Source organism: Harpia harpyja, chromosome 23 (assembly GCF_026419915.1).
Source record: "Harpia harpyja isolate bHarHar1 chromosome 23, bHarHar1 primary haplotype, whole genome shotgun sequence".
Classification (NCBI taxonomy): domain Eukaryota; kingdom Metazoa; phylum Chordata; class Aves; order Accipitriformes; family Accipitridae; genus Harpia; species Harpia harpyja.
This window is the reverse complement of record NC_068962.1, coordinates 18,127,286-18,142,185: the sequence shown is the minus strand read 5'-3', so window position 1 is coordinate 18,142,185 and position 14,900 is coordinate 18,127,286. Positions and strand designations below refer to the sequence as shown.

The 14,900-nt window shown below is 47.1% G+C and overlaps 1 protein-coding gene across 2 annotated transcripts in view; it reads left to right on the top strand.

Moving 5' to 3' along the window:
* Window positions 1-1,438: 1,438 nt before the first annotated feature.
* SRGAP1 (SLIT-ROBO Rho GTPase activating protein 1) overlaps window positions 1,439-14,900 on the top strand; it is a 155,537-nt gene continuing 142,075 nt past the window's right edge. The window contains exon 1 of one of the 2 annotated variants that reach the window (XM_052774600.1): window positions 1,439-2,146. In XM_052774600.1, coding sequence (XP_052630560.1) covers window positions 2,080-2,146 — 67 coding nt within the window. In that variant the 5' untranslated portion in view covers window positions 1,439-2,079. The remainder of the gene's footprint in view (window positions 2,147-14,900) is intronic. The other variant, XM_052774601.1, reaches the window with a different exon arrangement.

The window sequence follows — 14,900 nt, the reverse complement described above, 5'->3', positions numbered from 1 at the left end:
GCCTTTAACCTCCTCAGAGCTGACCTCCCTGCAGCCCAAAGTCTGCAGCTGTGGCCTGAGGGTTTGGCTTTTGGCTTTGACCCATGAACGACAGCCACATTCTTTGCCCATCGCGAGGCAGCAGTGTCCATCACTCTTTGCTTTTTCCACGGTTGTTTTTTGCAAGCTCTTCTCAGGCAAAGGCGGAGTTTCAGGGCAGCCGGGGGAAAGGGAAAGGGGTCGTGCAACCTGAGTCACACCTGACTCCTTTTGCAGGTCACTCCCAAGCTTAGAGCCTGGGACCTAGGAGAAGTGTGGCTACCGGGTCTGTGAACCGCTGCGCTCGACTCCTGGCACGCACGGCCTCATCTCTGTCTGCAGAGCTGGCAGCCAGCTCATCCTCCGCAGCCCTGAAGGGCTGAGCCAGGTGCCAGCTCTGCAGGCAGAGAAAGAGGCTGTCCCCATCGCTGTGGGAGGCACGCAGGAGCAAGGGCACGCCTGGGCCACCTCTCCCCTTCGGTGGCGCGCCCCGTGCTCCCAACCTCAGCTCCTCCTGCCCTTCTGGACCACCTTCTTCCCCTTCTCACAGCCCCAGCTTTGCAGGGAGGGCCACGCACCATCGCTCGCAGGGCTGGAGTCCGTCCTTCTAACGCCGACATCGAATGTGACCGTCTGACAGGGCCAGCGCCCGCGCCCGCCACGCACAGCGGTTCAAGGGAGCAGCATTTTGGATGGCCTCCCGCCCCGTTTTTGTTGTTTCCCCCATGAGCGGCAGGGAGTGCCCCTCACAGGGGTGCCCTCGAGAACAAGCCGCATCAGAAGGGGCAGCAGCAGGCGGGCGAGGACGGTGGAGGCCAGACCCCCTGTGCTGAGGGCCGCCGCTCTCCCCCGGCTGCCGCCATGCCCTGGCCCCTCGGGGTCCCGGCCGCTGGGCACGCCGGTGCAGCCGCGGCCCCGCTTGGCACGGGGGAGGAAAGCAGGGGAGGAAAACGGCGTCCCCGAAGGACACATCTCCCTTCTAGCCTCTCCCCTGCCCGTGCGGCTCGGCGGTGCCGGCAGCACGGGGCTGGAACTCTCCCCGCCGGATCGAGGGCCTTCTGTCACCGCACCGCCGCCTCGCAGCCCTGTCCCCCGAGGGCACCCGGCCACCACATGCTGGCTGCGGGCCGCGGGGCGGGGGCCCCTTCCCCCCCGCCCGGGCGCGCCGGGCCTCCTAGGCCTCCCGCCGCGGGGCAGCCGGGGGAGGCGGGCGGCGGGGCCGGCGGGAGGCCTGCGGGCCCGGCCCGCGGCGCGGCGGTGGGCGGTGGCCGCGGCCGCGCTCCCGCCCCGGCAGCCGGCAGGGCGGGGGGGGGGGGAGGCGGAGCGGGCGGCAGCGGGTACGAGGCTGAGCGAGGAGCGGAGGCGGGCGGGCAGGAAGGGAGGGAGGGGAGAGCGGCGGCGGGGCGGGGAGAAGTTTATTCTCGGAGACACCTCTCCAGGGCGCGGCGGGGGTGCCGCCCCGCCGCCGGCAGCTGCTCGGGCGCCGGGGCTGGGACATGCGCCTCCGCGCTGCCGCCCGCGGTTAGTCACGGCGGGGCGCCGGCCCCGAGTCCCCACCCAGGCAGGCGAAGCGCGGCGACAGGAGTAACTAGTGCCTCTGGCGTACGGACCGAGCGCGGTCGCCTGCCTGCCTGCCTGCCTGCCTCCCGCCCACCGCCCGCGCCCTCTCCCTCCTTCCCTGCCCCTCTCCCGGGTGCGTGAGGAGAGATAACAATGGTGGGGCGCCGCCGCCGGGCCCCCGCCCTCGCCTAGTGGAAGCGGGTGCCCCGCGGCCAGCGGCGGCTCCTCCGCCGCCCCGCCCCGCCCTGCGGCGGCCCCGGGCCGCGGACCGCGTTGCTGCCGGCGGCCGTGCCTGGAGGCGATGGTGCCCGCGCCGGGGTTAGTCTGATCGCCGCCTCCCCGCCTCGCCGCCTCCCGTGCCGGCGGCGCTCCCGCGGGGCCAGCCGCCCGCCGCCGCGCTCGCTCGGGCTTGCGGCCGTCTGAGAGAACTTGGGAGCCCCTCCAGAAGAAGAATTTAAAGCAAGGAGAAGAAGGGGGAGAAGCGGAAGAAGCAAGTGGATAATGTCAACCCCGAGCAGATTCAAAAAGGACAAAGAGATCATAGCGGAGTATGAAAGTCAAGTGAAAGGTAAGCGCGGGGCGCGGGAGGCGGCTCCCCGGCCTCAGGGGCGCGGGGCGGCGGCGGGGAGAGCCGAGCCGAGCCCCCGCGGCGGGCCGGCCGCCCCGCCGGCCCCGGCCCCCAGGCTGCGGGCCGAGGCCGGCCCCGCCGCCACCGCCGTCCGGGCGGTCGGTCCCTGTTGCCTGAACTTCGGGGCGGTGGCCGGTGCCCGGCCCCCCCCCCCCCCCCCCCCCCCCCGCACTCCGAGCGGCGCCGGTTTGTGTGAGGGGCCGGCGGGGGTTGGGGCCGGGCGGCAGCTGCGGCGGTGGTCCCCGCTGCCCGGCCCCGGCGGAGCACCTTCCCTTTCTCCACCGACTTCGGTAACACCGGGCGGAGGGGATTAAAAAAAAAAAAAAAAAAAAAAAAAAAAGAAAGGCTTGGCAGTTAGACTGAGGCGAGAGACAATAGTAAGCCATGCCCCTTTCTTAAGGCACATGGCTGGTGTCCCACACCCTCTCCTCAGGGCTGTAGTTTCTCTGTTGCGCCGTAGAAGATGGCTAATAAAGAATTATCCTTGGCTATTGAAAGAGCCCGTTCAGCCATCCCAGGAAGTATTTCAGCCTCGCATCGCCCGGCTGTATTGTATCCAACTATTGTGCCGAGGACAGCGCCGGCAGACCCTGGCTTGAGCCAGCAGCGCTTCCAGACCCTCGAGTTTCCTCTCCTTGCCTAGCGTTTTCCTCTCTGCCAGCGTCTTGGGTGGAAGAGGGGATGGGAAAGTAGCGGCATGGGCGGTGGGGTGTGGGTCTCATGGTGCACATCCTTTTCTTCTGGGTGCTGTCGGGGAGTATGTTGCATAATACACAAATTGCAATAAATCCAAGCTTTGAGGATGGCCACAAACCTGAAATGCAGCCTTAAAAAGCTATGTGACACTCGAACTCTGTTTATTAAATTGACTAGGGTGGACCCTCCTTGATGCTGCCTGCGGTCTGCGACGTGCAGAGACGGAGTGTCCCCCCGTGCAGGTCCGTGGGCTTCAGGAGCCCTCCTGCCCCATGCAAGGGCTGGGGACCTTCAAACTGAGGTGTCTGAAATGGGGTGGGAGGAACCACTCCTCAGCTGTTGAAAGATTTGTTGACTTTCTGTAATTGCACAGTATTTTCTCCTCTTACTTGATCCTGTGAGGTCAAATTTTCAAGACAATTCTTGGAGTTTTGTTGTTGTTTTTTTCCTCTTAAGAGGAAAGAGATAGTTTTTGAGTTTTATTCTTCCTAAGCTTAACTTCTTGTGAAGAATACCTGTCACTGGTGAAAGTGGTTTTGGGTCCAGGAAGGGATTTAGTCTTAAAATAAGAGACCTGCCAGATAGGTGGGTAGTGAGGGGTCTTCTCTGAGCTGGCAGGTAGGCCATGCTTCAAGTGTCTGTTTGACATGGGCAGGGCTGAGACAGTAGTCATGTAGCTGGTGGATTCACTGCCATTGAGCCCTTGGAGGACTGGTGCTTCTGCCTTTATGTGGAGATGGTGCAGATTTGTCTTGATCACGGAGCAGAAAAAAATGTTCAATATCCTAAGCTCTTTGCAGAGCGTGCAGACTGTTCTTTGCCTCCTCCTAACGCGATTGTTACAGGCTGAGCCTTTATTAACTACAGCCAGTTGCTATATAAGCCATTCTTTTCTTTTGAATAATGAAGAAAAAATACCATGCCCTTCAGCTACATATATTGGATTGTTTCATAAACAACAAAGATTAAGGTAGAAAGCACCTCTGAGAACTTGGCTCTCCTTTGGTGCCATGGTCCCCCATCGTAATTGCAGAGGGAGGTGGCATTTGTAAACAGAGCTTAGTAGGAATTTTGACTTGCTTTGCTCCTTTGTGGTGGTCTGGGGTGTGTACAGGCTGGTCCCAACTGTCTCGCCTGAATTGTTGATTAGCAGCTGTTTGAAAAAGTATGCTGGGCTAGAAATTGTAGCCAGAAATGCTTTTCCTTTAACCAGCATCACTACAGCTGTATTTCAGGTGGCAAGAACTGTCTGTACTAAGACATAATTCTGCTTGATGCTAGCTCAGTGATACTGTAACAAAGTAGTGATACCATTGTGTGATACCTTGAAAATCTTTTTGATATTGGGGGGTTCAAGGGCTAAGGAATCAGTCCTAATTAGCCAGCAAGGTAAGTTTAAGGGAATGTAAATGCAGGAAAGGCAGGTCTCTCTATACTACCTGGAATTTCATACATTAGGATAGGAGAAAGGGTGTGGCCAAAATGCTTTCACTGCTTATGATTTCTGGTGTTTGCAATGGCTAGCTGATTTCTCACTGCTGACATGTTTAGTTGCCTGAAGGATGTGGACAATTTAACAGCAAACTAGCCATTTGAGGTCCTCTGGACAGGAGTGTGCAAAGGGGTGTGTAACACCACATACATCCCTTGCCTTGTTATGAGATTGCATTGAGCCTAGCATGCTGAACACCAGTGTTAGTGATTCAGAAACCATATGACTGATGTGTGCATTTGTAAATCCTGTCGTAAGATGTCTGAATATTGATACTGGAGAAAAGAGGGGCCTCTAATGTACATGACTTGTAGGGTATGTATATGGTGCCATATTTGGAAATGAGGATTTAACAGTGCCATTCTTCACATAGCTCTTCTGCTCTTAACTCCTCAAATAGGAAGCAGTTACGGATGTTAATTGTTCTGCCTGGTTCTTGGATGGTGTAAACTGACATCTTCTCCTTGGACTTTTAGCAGTGTCAGTAGATTGGCTGTTGCTTTAGTGGAGGTCATACAGGAACAGTAGAAAGCCTGCAAATGTTACCCGTTTGTCAAGCTGAAGTGGACAAGGTACTTCTGACTTGTTGGGCAGAACATCTTATTGCACATTTTTTTGCAGCATCCCTGTTCTTCAGCCTAACTTCTGTCAAGAACTGTCCCAATTGTAACTGTAAGGGAATTGTGTTCACTTCCCTGCACAGCATATAGAAAGCAGAAGGAAATTTCTTAAGGGTGTCTTAATACTGAAGTTAGATCTGTCTAGATGGATACCTATACCCATTGTTTTGGGGGATGTAAGGATATTATGATGACATAGGTACCTTAATTTCTAGACAGAAAGGCATGTGGTAAGTATTGCTTGCTTCTGTAACTCTTACTCGTTGGAAGTGAGCTATCTTGATACGCTGCAGTTCCAGTATGACCTTGTTACTTGATAATTTTGCTGAAGCACCTACTTCTCAGCAATATTTTGCTTTCTAATTCAAAAGCTTTAGGAAAGGCATCAAGAGCTTGTTTATTCAAGAACACTTTGACAGTTCTGAGGAACGATTTATATTATTGTTAAAATGGCTCAGGCAATGTGCCTTGTAGACTTTCTGCAGACTATATTGGATTACTGAGTAAAATCACTTCTTAAAATATCCCTGATCATGCAGACTATCAATTGTACATGTTTTTTCTGAAGAATGTGATAATTTTATAGGCCCTCTGAAATCATTAGAGGTAGGCATCCTACCAACCTTGCAACTGGGGAGGGGGATACGACTAGAGCTAGAAAGTGGAGGGAATCCTGTTTAAATGAGCCACAGACTGGTGGTGTAGTTAGGAGTTGAGTATTAACTTTCTGATACATGACCCTACTTAGATTTATACACAGCATTCCTTAACTCAAAGCTCAATTGAATGTAGTAGCCTATTATTATCATACCTTTGGTGTTCTGAGGACCAGCTGTTCCTTGGTACTGCTGGTAATGTCAAGTAGCATCTGTTGATAAAGTTACTGAGCAGTCCACAGTAGTGAAGAAATACAAGAGCATCCTCTGATGTCCATGTGGGTGTCTCGGGTATGGTAAAGGGCAAAGCTAGTGAGATCTTGAATACCTGCCTCACTTCAAAAGTTTATCCCTCTGGAGAAGAAATGTGTAGTAGTAGCAGAGGATCAGGGATGCTGCTCAATAGCTTTCAGATCATTCAAGTGTTAAACTGGCATGTTTACCTTCTTAAGACTTGTAACTGGCCTTCCGTGTGCAGGAGAAGTGTGCTTTGAATAGCTAAGCATTGTGCTGACTGATATCTGGGCCTGTCTATTCAGTGAGATCCTCTGTATGGTTTGAACTGTTGCGGGTTGTCTCTTGACCTTCCTATGAAACTGCATCTCCAACTGCAAAGCACTGAGGGAAGACCTACTTAGATGCTTCCTTTTTCCACCTTCATGTTCCAGTGGGAAGTGACTGAGTGGAAATATAAGCCCAAAAGCAGCTTTGTGAAGGGAGACACTTCCCTAAGATCAGTGTTTGCGTGGTCTTCAGAACAAAATACTCCTATTTCCCACCACAAACAACTTGTTAGCACTCTATTACATTGCCTAATTAATTTTTATGGAAAATGAAAATTCTAATTTGTGAAACTGAATTTCAACTTACTTCAGATTAAAACAATCTCAATTAAAACAACAGAAGCCTTTCTGAGTTCTGAAATACAAATTGGGTTGATGTTTTAGTAAACTTACCTGATAACTATTTTGAGAAAAATCTTCGTAATGAAAAATTTGGTGCCTTGGATGGTGCCAGAATTCTCAAGTTTTACTTTGAAAAATTCTGGTGAATGGATGCCAGTTTCCAAAGTTCAAGTTTATCAAGTGTAGTTCACTAGAAATGTTTCTGATCAAAGAACTTGACCACAATGAGTTTTGTTTTATACAGAAAGGATATTGTTCTCCGTGCTGTTTTTCAACTGGAGTTACACATTGTTCAAGTGATAGGCTAATGAAGGATAGTTCCTTACCTTTTTTCCCCACTACTCTCTTCCTGCTCTGTGATCCTTCCCTTCAGAGTACAAACTTCAATTGTCCAGGTAAATGTTAATGAGTTTGTAGCTGGCTATGCAGCTGGAAGGGATATCTGCAGGTTTAGTTAGTTCAGTCATAAACTGAACAATCTTTTTTTTTTTTTTTTTGAACGTACATATTCAGTACTCTTATTCTCCTCACAGCTTTCTTGGAATGAAAACTAAGGAACTTGTTTTAGTTCAGTGCTGTGTGCCAAATTATTTGGGGGGTGGTGGGAGCCCTACAAAAAGCCTACTTCCCAGAGGTCATGATTGAGGAACTTCAGCGGTTTGGGCCTCTTGGTCTTTCTGTGTAATTAAAGAAAAAAATGCCTTTTCTTGGTACCTTTTTGAAAATATAGCTGAGAGTCAGGAAAGTAGACTTTTTTCCTGGTTTGAGCACACACTGCACCTGGTGTCTCCCAGCACTGCAGTGAAACTACGTTTATTATTTTACTTGAATTTAAAGGTGAATAAAGTCCTAATTGCTACAGCACACATAAAAGGGCAAGCAATGAATGGACTGACCACTGGTTCTTTCTGGCAATATGGCAATCATAATGCGTACTTAATGTGTATGTTTTATGTATACCTGTGCTTTTTTTGTTAGTCTCTAAGAAAGCTTTTACTCGCCTCTGACTCGGAAGCAGTTTGGATCCTTTTACGATCACTTCTTTGGGGCTTTTTCTCCTTTCCAAGCGTACTTTCTGTGCAGTTTCACTGTTGCAGAGCAATGCTCTAAATCATGCTAAGGTTCATTTAATTTCCTGCCATTATCTTTTATTGGTCACTTTTTTATGAACTGAAGTCCTAGTTGCTAATAAAATTAAACTTACAGGTTTGAAATGGCTGCGGTAAGACAGAATGGGATCTGAATTTCATCTCGTTTTCTGCCTCAAACTTCACTTGGGTTAGGTTTTGCCCTTTGTGAAAACTGGTCTCCTTGTCAGTCAGAGGTGATGGATGGTGACACTGGAAAAAAGTTGGGTCAGTGCTGTTGAGATGGGATAAGAAATCCTGTGCTGACCATACACAGCCTATTAGAAATGACTGACTGTAACTTGACAGTGCAGCACGTCTAATCTCTGTTTTGGATAGGGCTGGACGTGGGGGAGAGCACAAATGGAGACAGGCAGGTGTCAGTGGAACTCCTGTGGTACTTGTTCTTCCCTTTATCTTTTTTCCAAGCCCTTGCTACATCTAGCTGTCATGCTATCCCACATCTAACCTTTCTAGTCTCCCTAGTGGAAATTAGTGCTACCTTAACTTGTATTAATCCGTATTAGAGTCTAATCTACTCTTACTGCTCGGCTTTCATGGAGCAAAATAGGCTTTGGAGTGTGGGGGTTTGTTTTTGTGTGTGATCGATTAGTCTAAATGTGTACCAGGGCTCCTTGTGCCCTGCCCCTCTGCTCCCTGCAGGTTTTGGTCTCGTGGCAGCATTTCCTCTGTGACTGGCTTCTCCCACTTCGCCGTTTACTGACCCGACCTTCCTGGGGCTGCCCTGAGCTCTCTGCTCTGAGCTGTCTGGGCTGATCTGATCAAGTGCTGGCCATCTCCGAGGCAAGGCTGGCTGACCTTGCTCTGTGCTGGTCAGTCCAGGAGCTGCAAGTCATGAATAGCCTGTTCTGCCTGAAGTTACGTTATGTCTTTTCTGTCCCCACTTCTTGTCTCTCGGGCACCGTGCCAAATACCCTGAGGTTCAAGAGATTGTGGGGGTATGTATGTATGTATGCATGTGGAGGAAGAGCAACAGCTGAAAACTGGAGGCGGTGGTTGAAGGCGCAATGGCTGGCATCGCTGCTTGTGTACCACTAACAGGGATGAGGCTGGTGGGCTGTGCAGTAGCAGATAGTTGGGATGAAGCACAGAGGGCCATTGCCAAGAGCATGGGATCATCTCCTGGGTAAGAGACAGAGCTGTCTGCACAGGAAGACTGCTTGCTGCATGTATTTTACATTACCAAGACTATATCTGGCACCAAAACCAAAGGAGTTGGTTATCACTGCTCTTTTTCCTTTGTTTCCTAGACTTAAACAACTGCAGGCTGTTCAGGCAGTTTGTGTGGCGGCTTGGTCCTGTGGGAGTGCTCTAAGACAAACAATTCACTTTGATCTGTTGTAATGGGAGCGGTAATCCTGAGGCACCACTTCCTCAGGAATCTACTGTTTCTGCAGCTTGTGGAAGTTATCTTCTGGTAGACACAGAAGTGTGTCACAAGTCAGTTATAGCCACCTGGTAGGCTAAAGGTGGTGTATTAAGTTTTACCTATGCTCTGCCCACTAATCTATCTTGTCCAGGCAAAACGCTGGTATTCTCAAGCCATTTTCAATTAGCTACAGCTTAGTAACTGAACAAGGAAAATCTCTTCAATAGCCCCTTCCCTGTCCTCTCTTCATGTCACTATTTCTCAGGCATACCTGTATGAATTTCGAGATGCAGTATTCAATCTTGCATCATACAACCCACTGGGAACTTGGATTTTACCTGGAGGTGACTGTTTGATAAATCCTGAAATTGAGATGCAATCACTTTATGGAAAATGAAGAATGTTTTGGAATTAACCCCAAGTAAATCTAATGTTCTGTTTCCAAGAACCGGCTTGTATGTGGGCATGGCCATGACTTTGTATTACTCTCTGCTAGTCAGTGAGTGCAAACATTATAGTGAACAGTTTGTCTTCTCTAGAAGGAGAAAACGCTTGGTTTAGTTCATGGTTGCACAATAAAATAATCCTAGCTCTAGATGCATGTTAGTGAGGTAGGTGTTGCAGGTAGGAAGAGAAGGTGCTCTTCATAGTCTTTCACTTGAAACATTTGGGCAAGAAAAGGGCCCAGCCTCCTACATCAGAAAAATCTCTAGGAAACAAACACCAGCAAAACTGCTAAATGGTCTCAGAAAATACTGTGGAGAAAGTGTATGCTTTATGATTTGACTCTGTAATAATCATATCTGTGAAATGAGTTAAGGATGACGTGTGTCATTAACTTCTAACTCTATACAGTGCAGGACAGTGCAGTTAATCTGGTTTTAATGAAGTCCCTCTGAAGGTGTGTGGGTACTTGATCTGCATTTACCTTGATCTTAGCATCTGAGGGGTTGCTTTTAGTTACAGAGTGGTGAGAAGAGGAAAAAAAGCTTTTCTTTGTCTATCATTTTTCTAGAAGAAGTTTCAGTAGAACTTGCTTAGAAGTGTGATCATGGATTCATCAGTTAGAGTATCCCTGTTAACTTGTTATGTTATCTATTATTGACCGATAAAACGTGCTTGAGTTTCAGTTGCAACCTCCTGAGACTTCCTATTACACATGTAGAAGTGCTGACAAGCAGGCAAGAGAGCTGTATTAGCATATTAACCAAAACGTTCTCAAAATATACTAGACATAAAATTATTTTTTTTTATTGTGAAATAGATGTTACAAAAAATATAGTTAGAACACTTATGGTGTAGTATTTCTTGTTATTGGGAATAAAAAGCAAATGCAGCTGGCTTACCGGATGATGACTTCCAGGAAGTAATGATTGTAACCCTTTACATAATTAGCTGTTGTGGGAAATGTAACTGACTACTGCAGATTCATGTAAATGGACTGTCCAGACTCCTTAACTGACTCAGTGCTTACTCATCTGCATTTCTCTGCGTGTACTATCTGCTAGCAGTTTGTTGGTGCTGTCTTGTGTTGGGAGTCTTCAAGATGCTGCTTTAGGTGTCAGAAGTGGAGTGGTGCACACTTTTCGCTTTGCCCTGTCTGTGTGTTAAACTAAATAAGGAGATGTGCTGATCCCCTTTCACTTTCCAGTGTACTTTCTTGCATATGGTGAAAGAAACCAGTCTCTACTGTTCTAGTTGGTTCCAGGGTATCTGCTTCCTGAAAATCACAGGAATCTGCTCATGTTTACAGAGTACAGCAGAAGTCTAGTAAGATTCACTGATAGCTCTTGTATGGCTCTGTTCTTTCAACAACCTGTCCTCTTTCAAGCCTTGCTGTTCTCTGCTTTTCCCCTCTGACTTTTAAGAGAAGATAGGATAAACAATCTAAAGTGTTAGGTCAGAGGCAAGATAAAATAAGTGTTCGTTCAGTACCAAGATGAGCAGGCATCTGAACCAAAACTTTCTAACTCAACAACTGAGTTACCGTTTTAGAAAGTAATAGAGAAATTGAAAGGATTAAAAGTCACTTAAGTATTTTTTTTTATATATTATAAAACAAGAAGATTTATTATTCTGCTTTTACTGCTGAAAAACCCCAAACTTTAGCCTTTCGTTATTAACTTTTTTTTTTAAGATGCCAACTATCCAGTAAAAAATCTTTAGGAAAGATTATAAGATAGGATTGCCTGTGGTAGCAGCAGACTGGACTTGATGATCCACACAGTCCCTTTCCTTAAAGTTTTATAATCCTGGTAGTTCAGGGCACTGTGTCAGACAGCTGTCTAGTGCCTCTAGTCATTGTTCTCCTTGCTTGTTAGATACACTGCAATACATGCCTCTCTACCAAAACATGCTGTGACTAGGTTGATAGGCATAAAGTTACTCTTATTCCTTTGACAGTGTTTATGCAGGCATTCAAAAGGTATACTAAAAAGGAAAAAAGTTCTTACCCTTATTACAGGATACTTAACACACCAAAGTTGTTATAAGTGTTTAGATGGCACAGTGTGCTGTTCCTCTTGCAAATCACTAATTTGATGATTAGTAGAAAAGAAAGTATATAAACTCTTGTTCATAGGTCCTTGTGTATGTGGCAAATTGGTGTCTCTGCATTCTTGGCATAAATAGTATCAGTTCCATGGAGCACTAGCTGTGTAATGGAAAGCTGGCTTGTTTGTTTTGTGTTGCAAAGGGATAACTGGTATGTTTAAGAGCTTGATTTAAGTTAAGCACTTGATTTAAGTTTAAGAACGTGACAACTCTGCTCTCTCTGCTGCCCAGCAGACTACTTGAGGTTAAGACCCAATGTAATAGGGTTGTGTGCGTTATGTTGCCTTTTTTTTAAGGCTGCCTTAACATATTTGTGCCTTCCTAGTTTCCAAGTAACAGTGCATAGAATTAGTGAGATTCTTGTCATGATGGAAAATAGAACAAAAGCGTTAACCTCCTCAGATACCCTTGCACTGAAGTCACAACCACGTGCAGAGCGGGACGAGGTCACCTGTGCAGAAGAGATGAAGGAGCCCAGTGCAGGTAGCAGGTCCCCACCTCCTAGGGGCTCCTCTCTCTCCTCCCAGGGTGCTGTGGCAGAGCCTGGTGGCAGCAAGTGCTGTCGTGCACGCCTGGCATTGCTTCTTCCCCAGCAGCCTGCTATGAGCAGTCTGTGGGCATCTGCAGCTGAGCTCATCGGATTATCGTCAACAGTATTGTAATCCTTTAATTGCCAGCCACTTCTGATGCCATGATGTTGTAGTTGTGGGTCAAATACCGTGCTTCTTAAGCAGTACTCCCACTGCTGTCTTTACCTGTGGGATGGTGGAATACACTACCCCTCGCAAACTTGAACATCTGGCCATATTGAGAAACAAGCAGCCAGGAGCATCTCGAACCATCCTGTTCCTTGTATCGGACTGAAGTTACTGACCTTCACTGGAGTCTAGACAGACAGCTCTCTGTCAACAAACTTGTTTAAGTCAGAACCTGTAAATTGGGAATATGGAATAACATGTTACTTTTTCAGGTTTCTGTTGGGCCTGGGAGGTTATGGGGTGTGAGAGTTGGGATTTTTATTGTTTTTCCTCCAACCCTCCTTTGAGACTTCTTCCTGCTTCAGGTGTCTTCGGCCAAGGTTTTAATGCATTATCATGATAACCATTCTGAATAAAGGCACCTTAGGGAAGCATAATATCTGGTCTTGTGGAGATGTTTCTGGTACTTTTAAGTAAAGGAAGAGTATGTAAATGTTAATGGAAAAACCATGGACAAGAAAAATGGTCTGTATTTGAGCAGGGCTCCAGTGCTACTTCTACATGCTAACATAGCAGAACAGGTGGAAGTGAATACTGAATTATGTGTGGCTTTGGCTGACTGTACCTACATACAGAAAACTGGAGCACCTTTTCCTTATGAAACTGCTACTATGTCTAAAACAAAATCTAGGGAAGTATAGGTATGTTGCAGTAGGCTGCATTTGAGGCTTGCAGTACTGAGAGGCTGGTGAAAGAGCAAGGATAACTCTGACCACCAAAGACCAAGTAGCTAATGTGCATAAAATTTGCTTAGCAGCTTTTGCCTGTCTTTCAGAACATCTCTGGGAAACCTGTCTGGACAATCCCTGATAATTGGTTTGATAATGCTGAACAAGAAAACCCTCTTTTTCATATCAAAAGGGCGAAATCAATGAAAATAAGAGCTGAAGTGCAATTCCTCCAATAGGTACCACCCTGACTAGCAAAGTAGTGGATTACTGGTGAGAGGGGATGGGTTGGCAGAGGGGTTGTTCAGAGAGATACCAAGTGCATGCCTTGCTGGTGGCCCACCAGCCGGTTCAGTACAGCTCTGTGTCATTCCCTGGTGGTTGCAGAATGGCTTCTGTGTAACGGGGGAGGTCTCTGCTCAGGCCTGTCAGGCTACAACAGCAGTTTTCACACTCTTCCATATGGGCTCAAAGAGGCTTAGGGTGAAAAATATCCCATGGGATTAAATCCATAAAAGAACTCTAGCTCCTGTGTTTGCCTTTCAGATGCCATGTTTAGTTCCTCTTTGGCTGCTGTCTCTCTTCAGAGGTGTCTGCGGGTATGTTTATGTGACTGCATATACTGGCCTACATGTTTATTCTGCGGACTGTTTGCAGGAGTTATAATTTGAAACACAGCATCTCACTAACATAGTTCCCTTATTTATAGACCAGAAACTGCCTTGCCTCCAGCTGGCAGAGGCAAGAGACAAGTGCTGGCCCCATCCATGCTGATGTCATCTGAGTTGCCACCAGAGAAGACCTAAAAATGTTAGCTGCTTTTGCTGAGCCGTGTGAAAATATGTATGAAATTGCAGCATTAGTAATCTGATCAATGCATCCTTCCTAGTGATCAGAGCATTTGCATGAGGAGTCTGGTTTCACACCTTGCTGCCTTTATCTTACTCAATTTTGAGTCTTGAATCCAGCTCTCCGACCTTGCAAGTGATTGCTCTGAGAACTAGGGAACAGAGTATTCTGGGGCAAGTCTCCCTGTTTTCTTGTTTGTTGAAGCGCTCCTGCTTTTTCTTAGACTTAATGAATATTTAATTATTTACAGAGTGATTATGAATCCATTGCCTGGTAGACCAGTCACCTGAGAGGTACAAGTCTCACTACATATTCCAGCAAGTGTGTGTTCCTGCTCTACTTCTTTTTTAAAGAGATGGAAAAGGGGGAGGGCTGTAGAATTGCAATATTTGTGTGACCATTCTAAATTAAGAATACTTTATTAATCTGGAGGGAGAAGTATTCGGAGGATACCTTATTTATTCAATGCATGTGGTCATACAGTATACTTGTAGATATTGGGCTTGGGTGTATTAGCATGCCTATTCTTTACTTGTACTACTTCAGCTGGATGTGGTGAAGTCAGGCTGTTTGAACAGCTGTACGCAAAGTACCGTAGCTCAGAATCAGGCAAGAAGATGGAAATGATGGAAATGTCCAAATTCTTTTCAACTTAATTTAAAAAGGGGATTTAAGAAGACCCTTCAGGTATGTTTCTGAATTTGTGCACTGGCATATTTTGTGTTGGAAAGAACAATTTGTTCTTAGTTCTGTTCTGCACTCCACTCAGTTACCCAGTAATTTATCTAGCTATTCATTTGATTACTTTTTTTTTTTAATTGTAATTGACTGTTGTATTAAATGAATGGCTAATGCATCCTGAATCAGTAGCAGTTCCTACTGGATAAGAAGGTGCTTATAAGGTTATTAAAGATACTGTAAATAAGGAGATAGCATATATATGAAGACTTAATAGAAACTTCAGTTCCCTAACTAAGTAT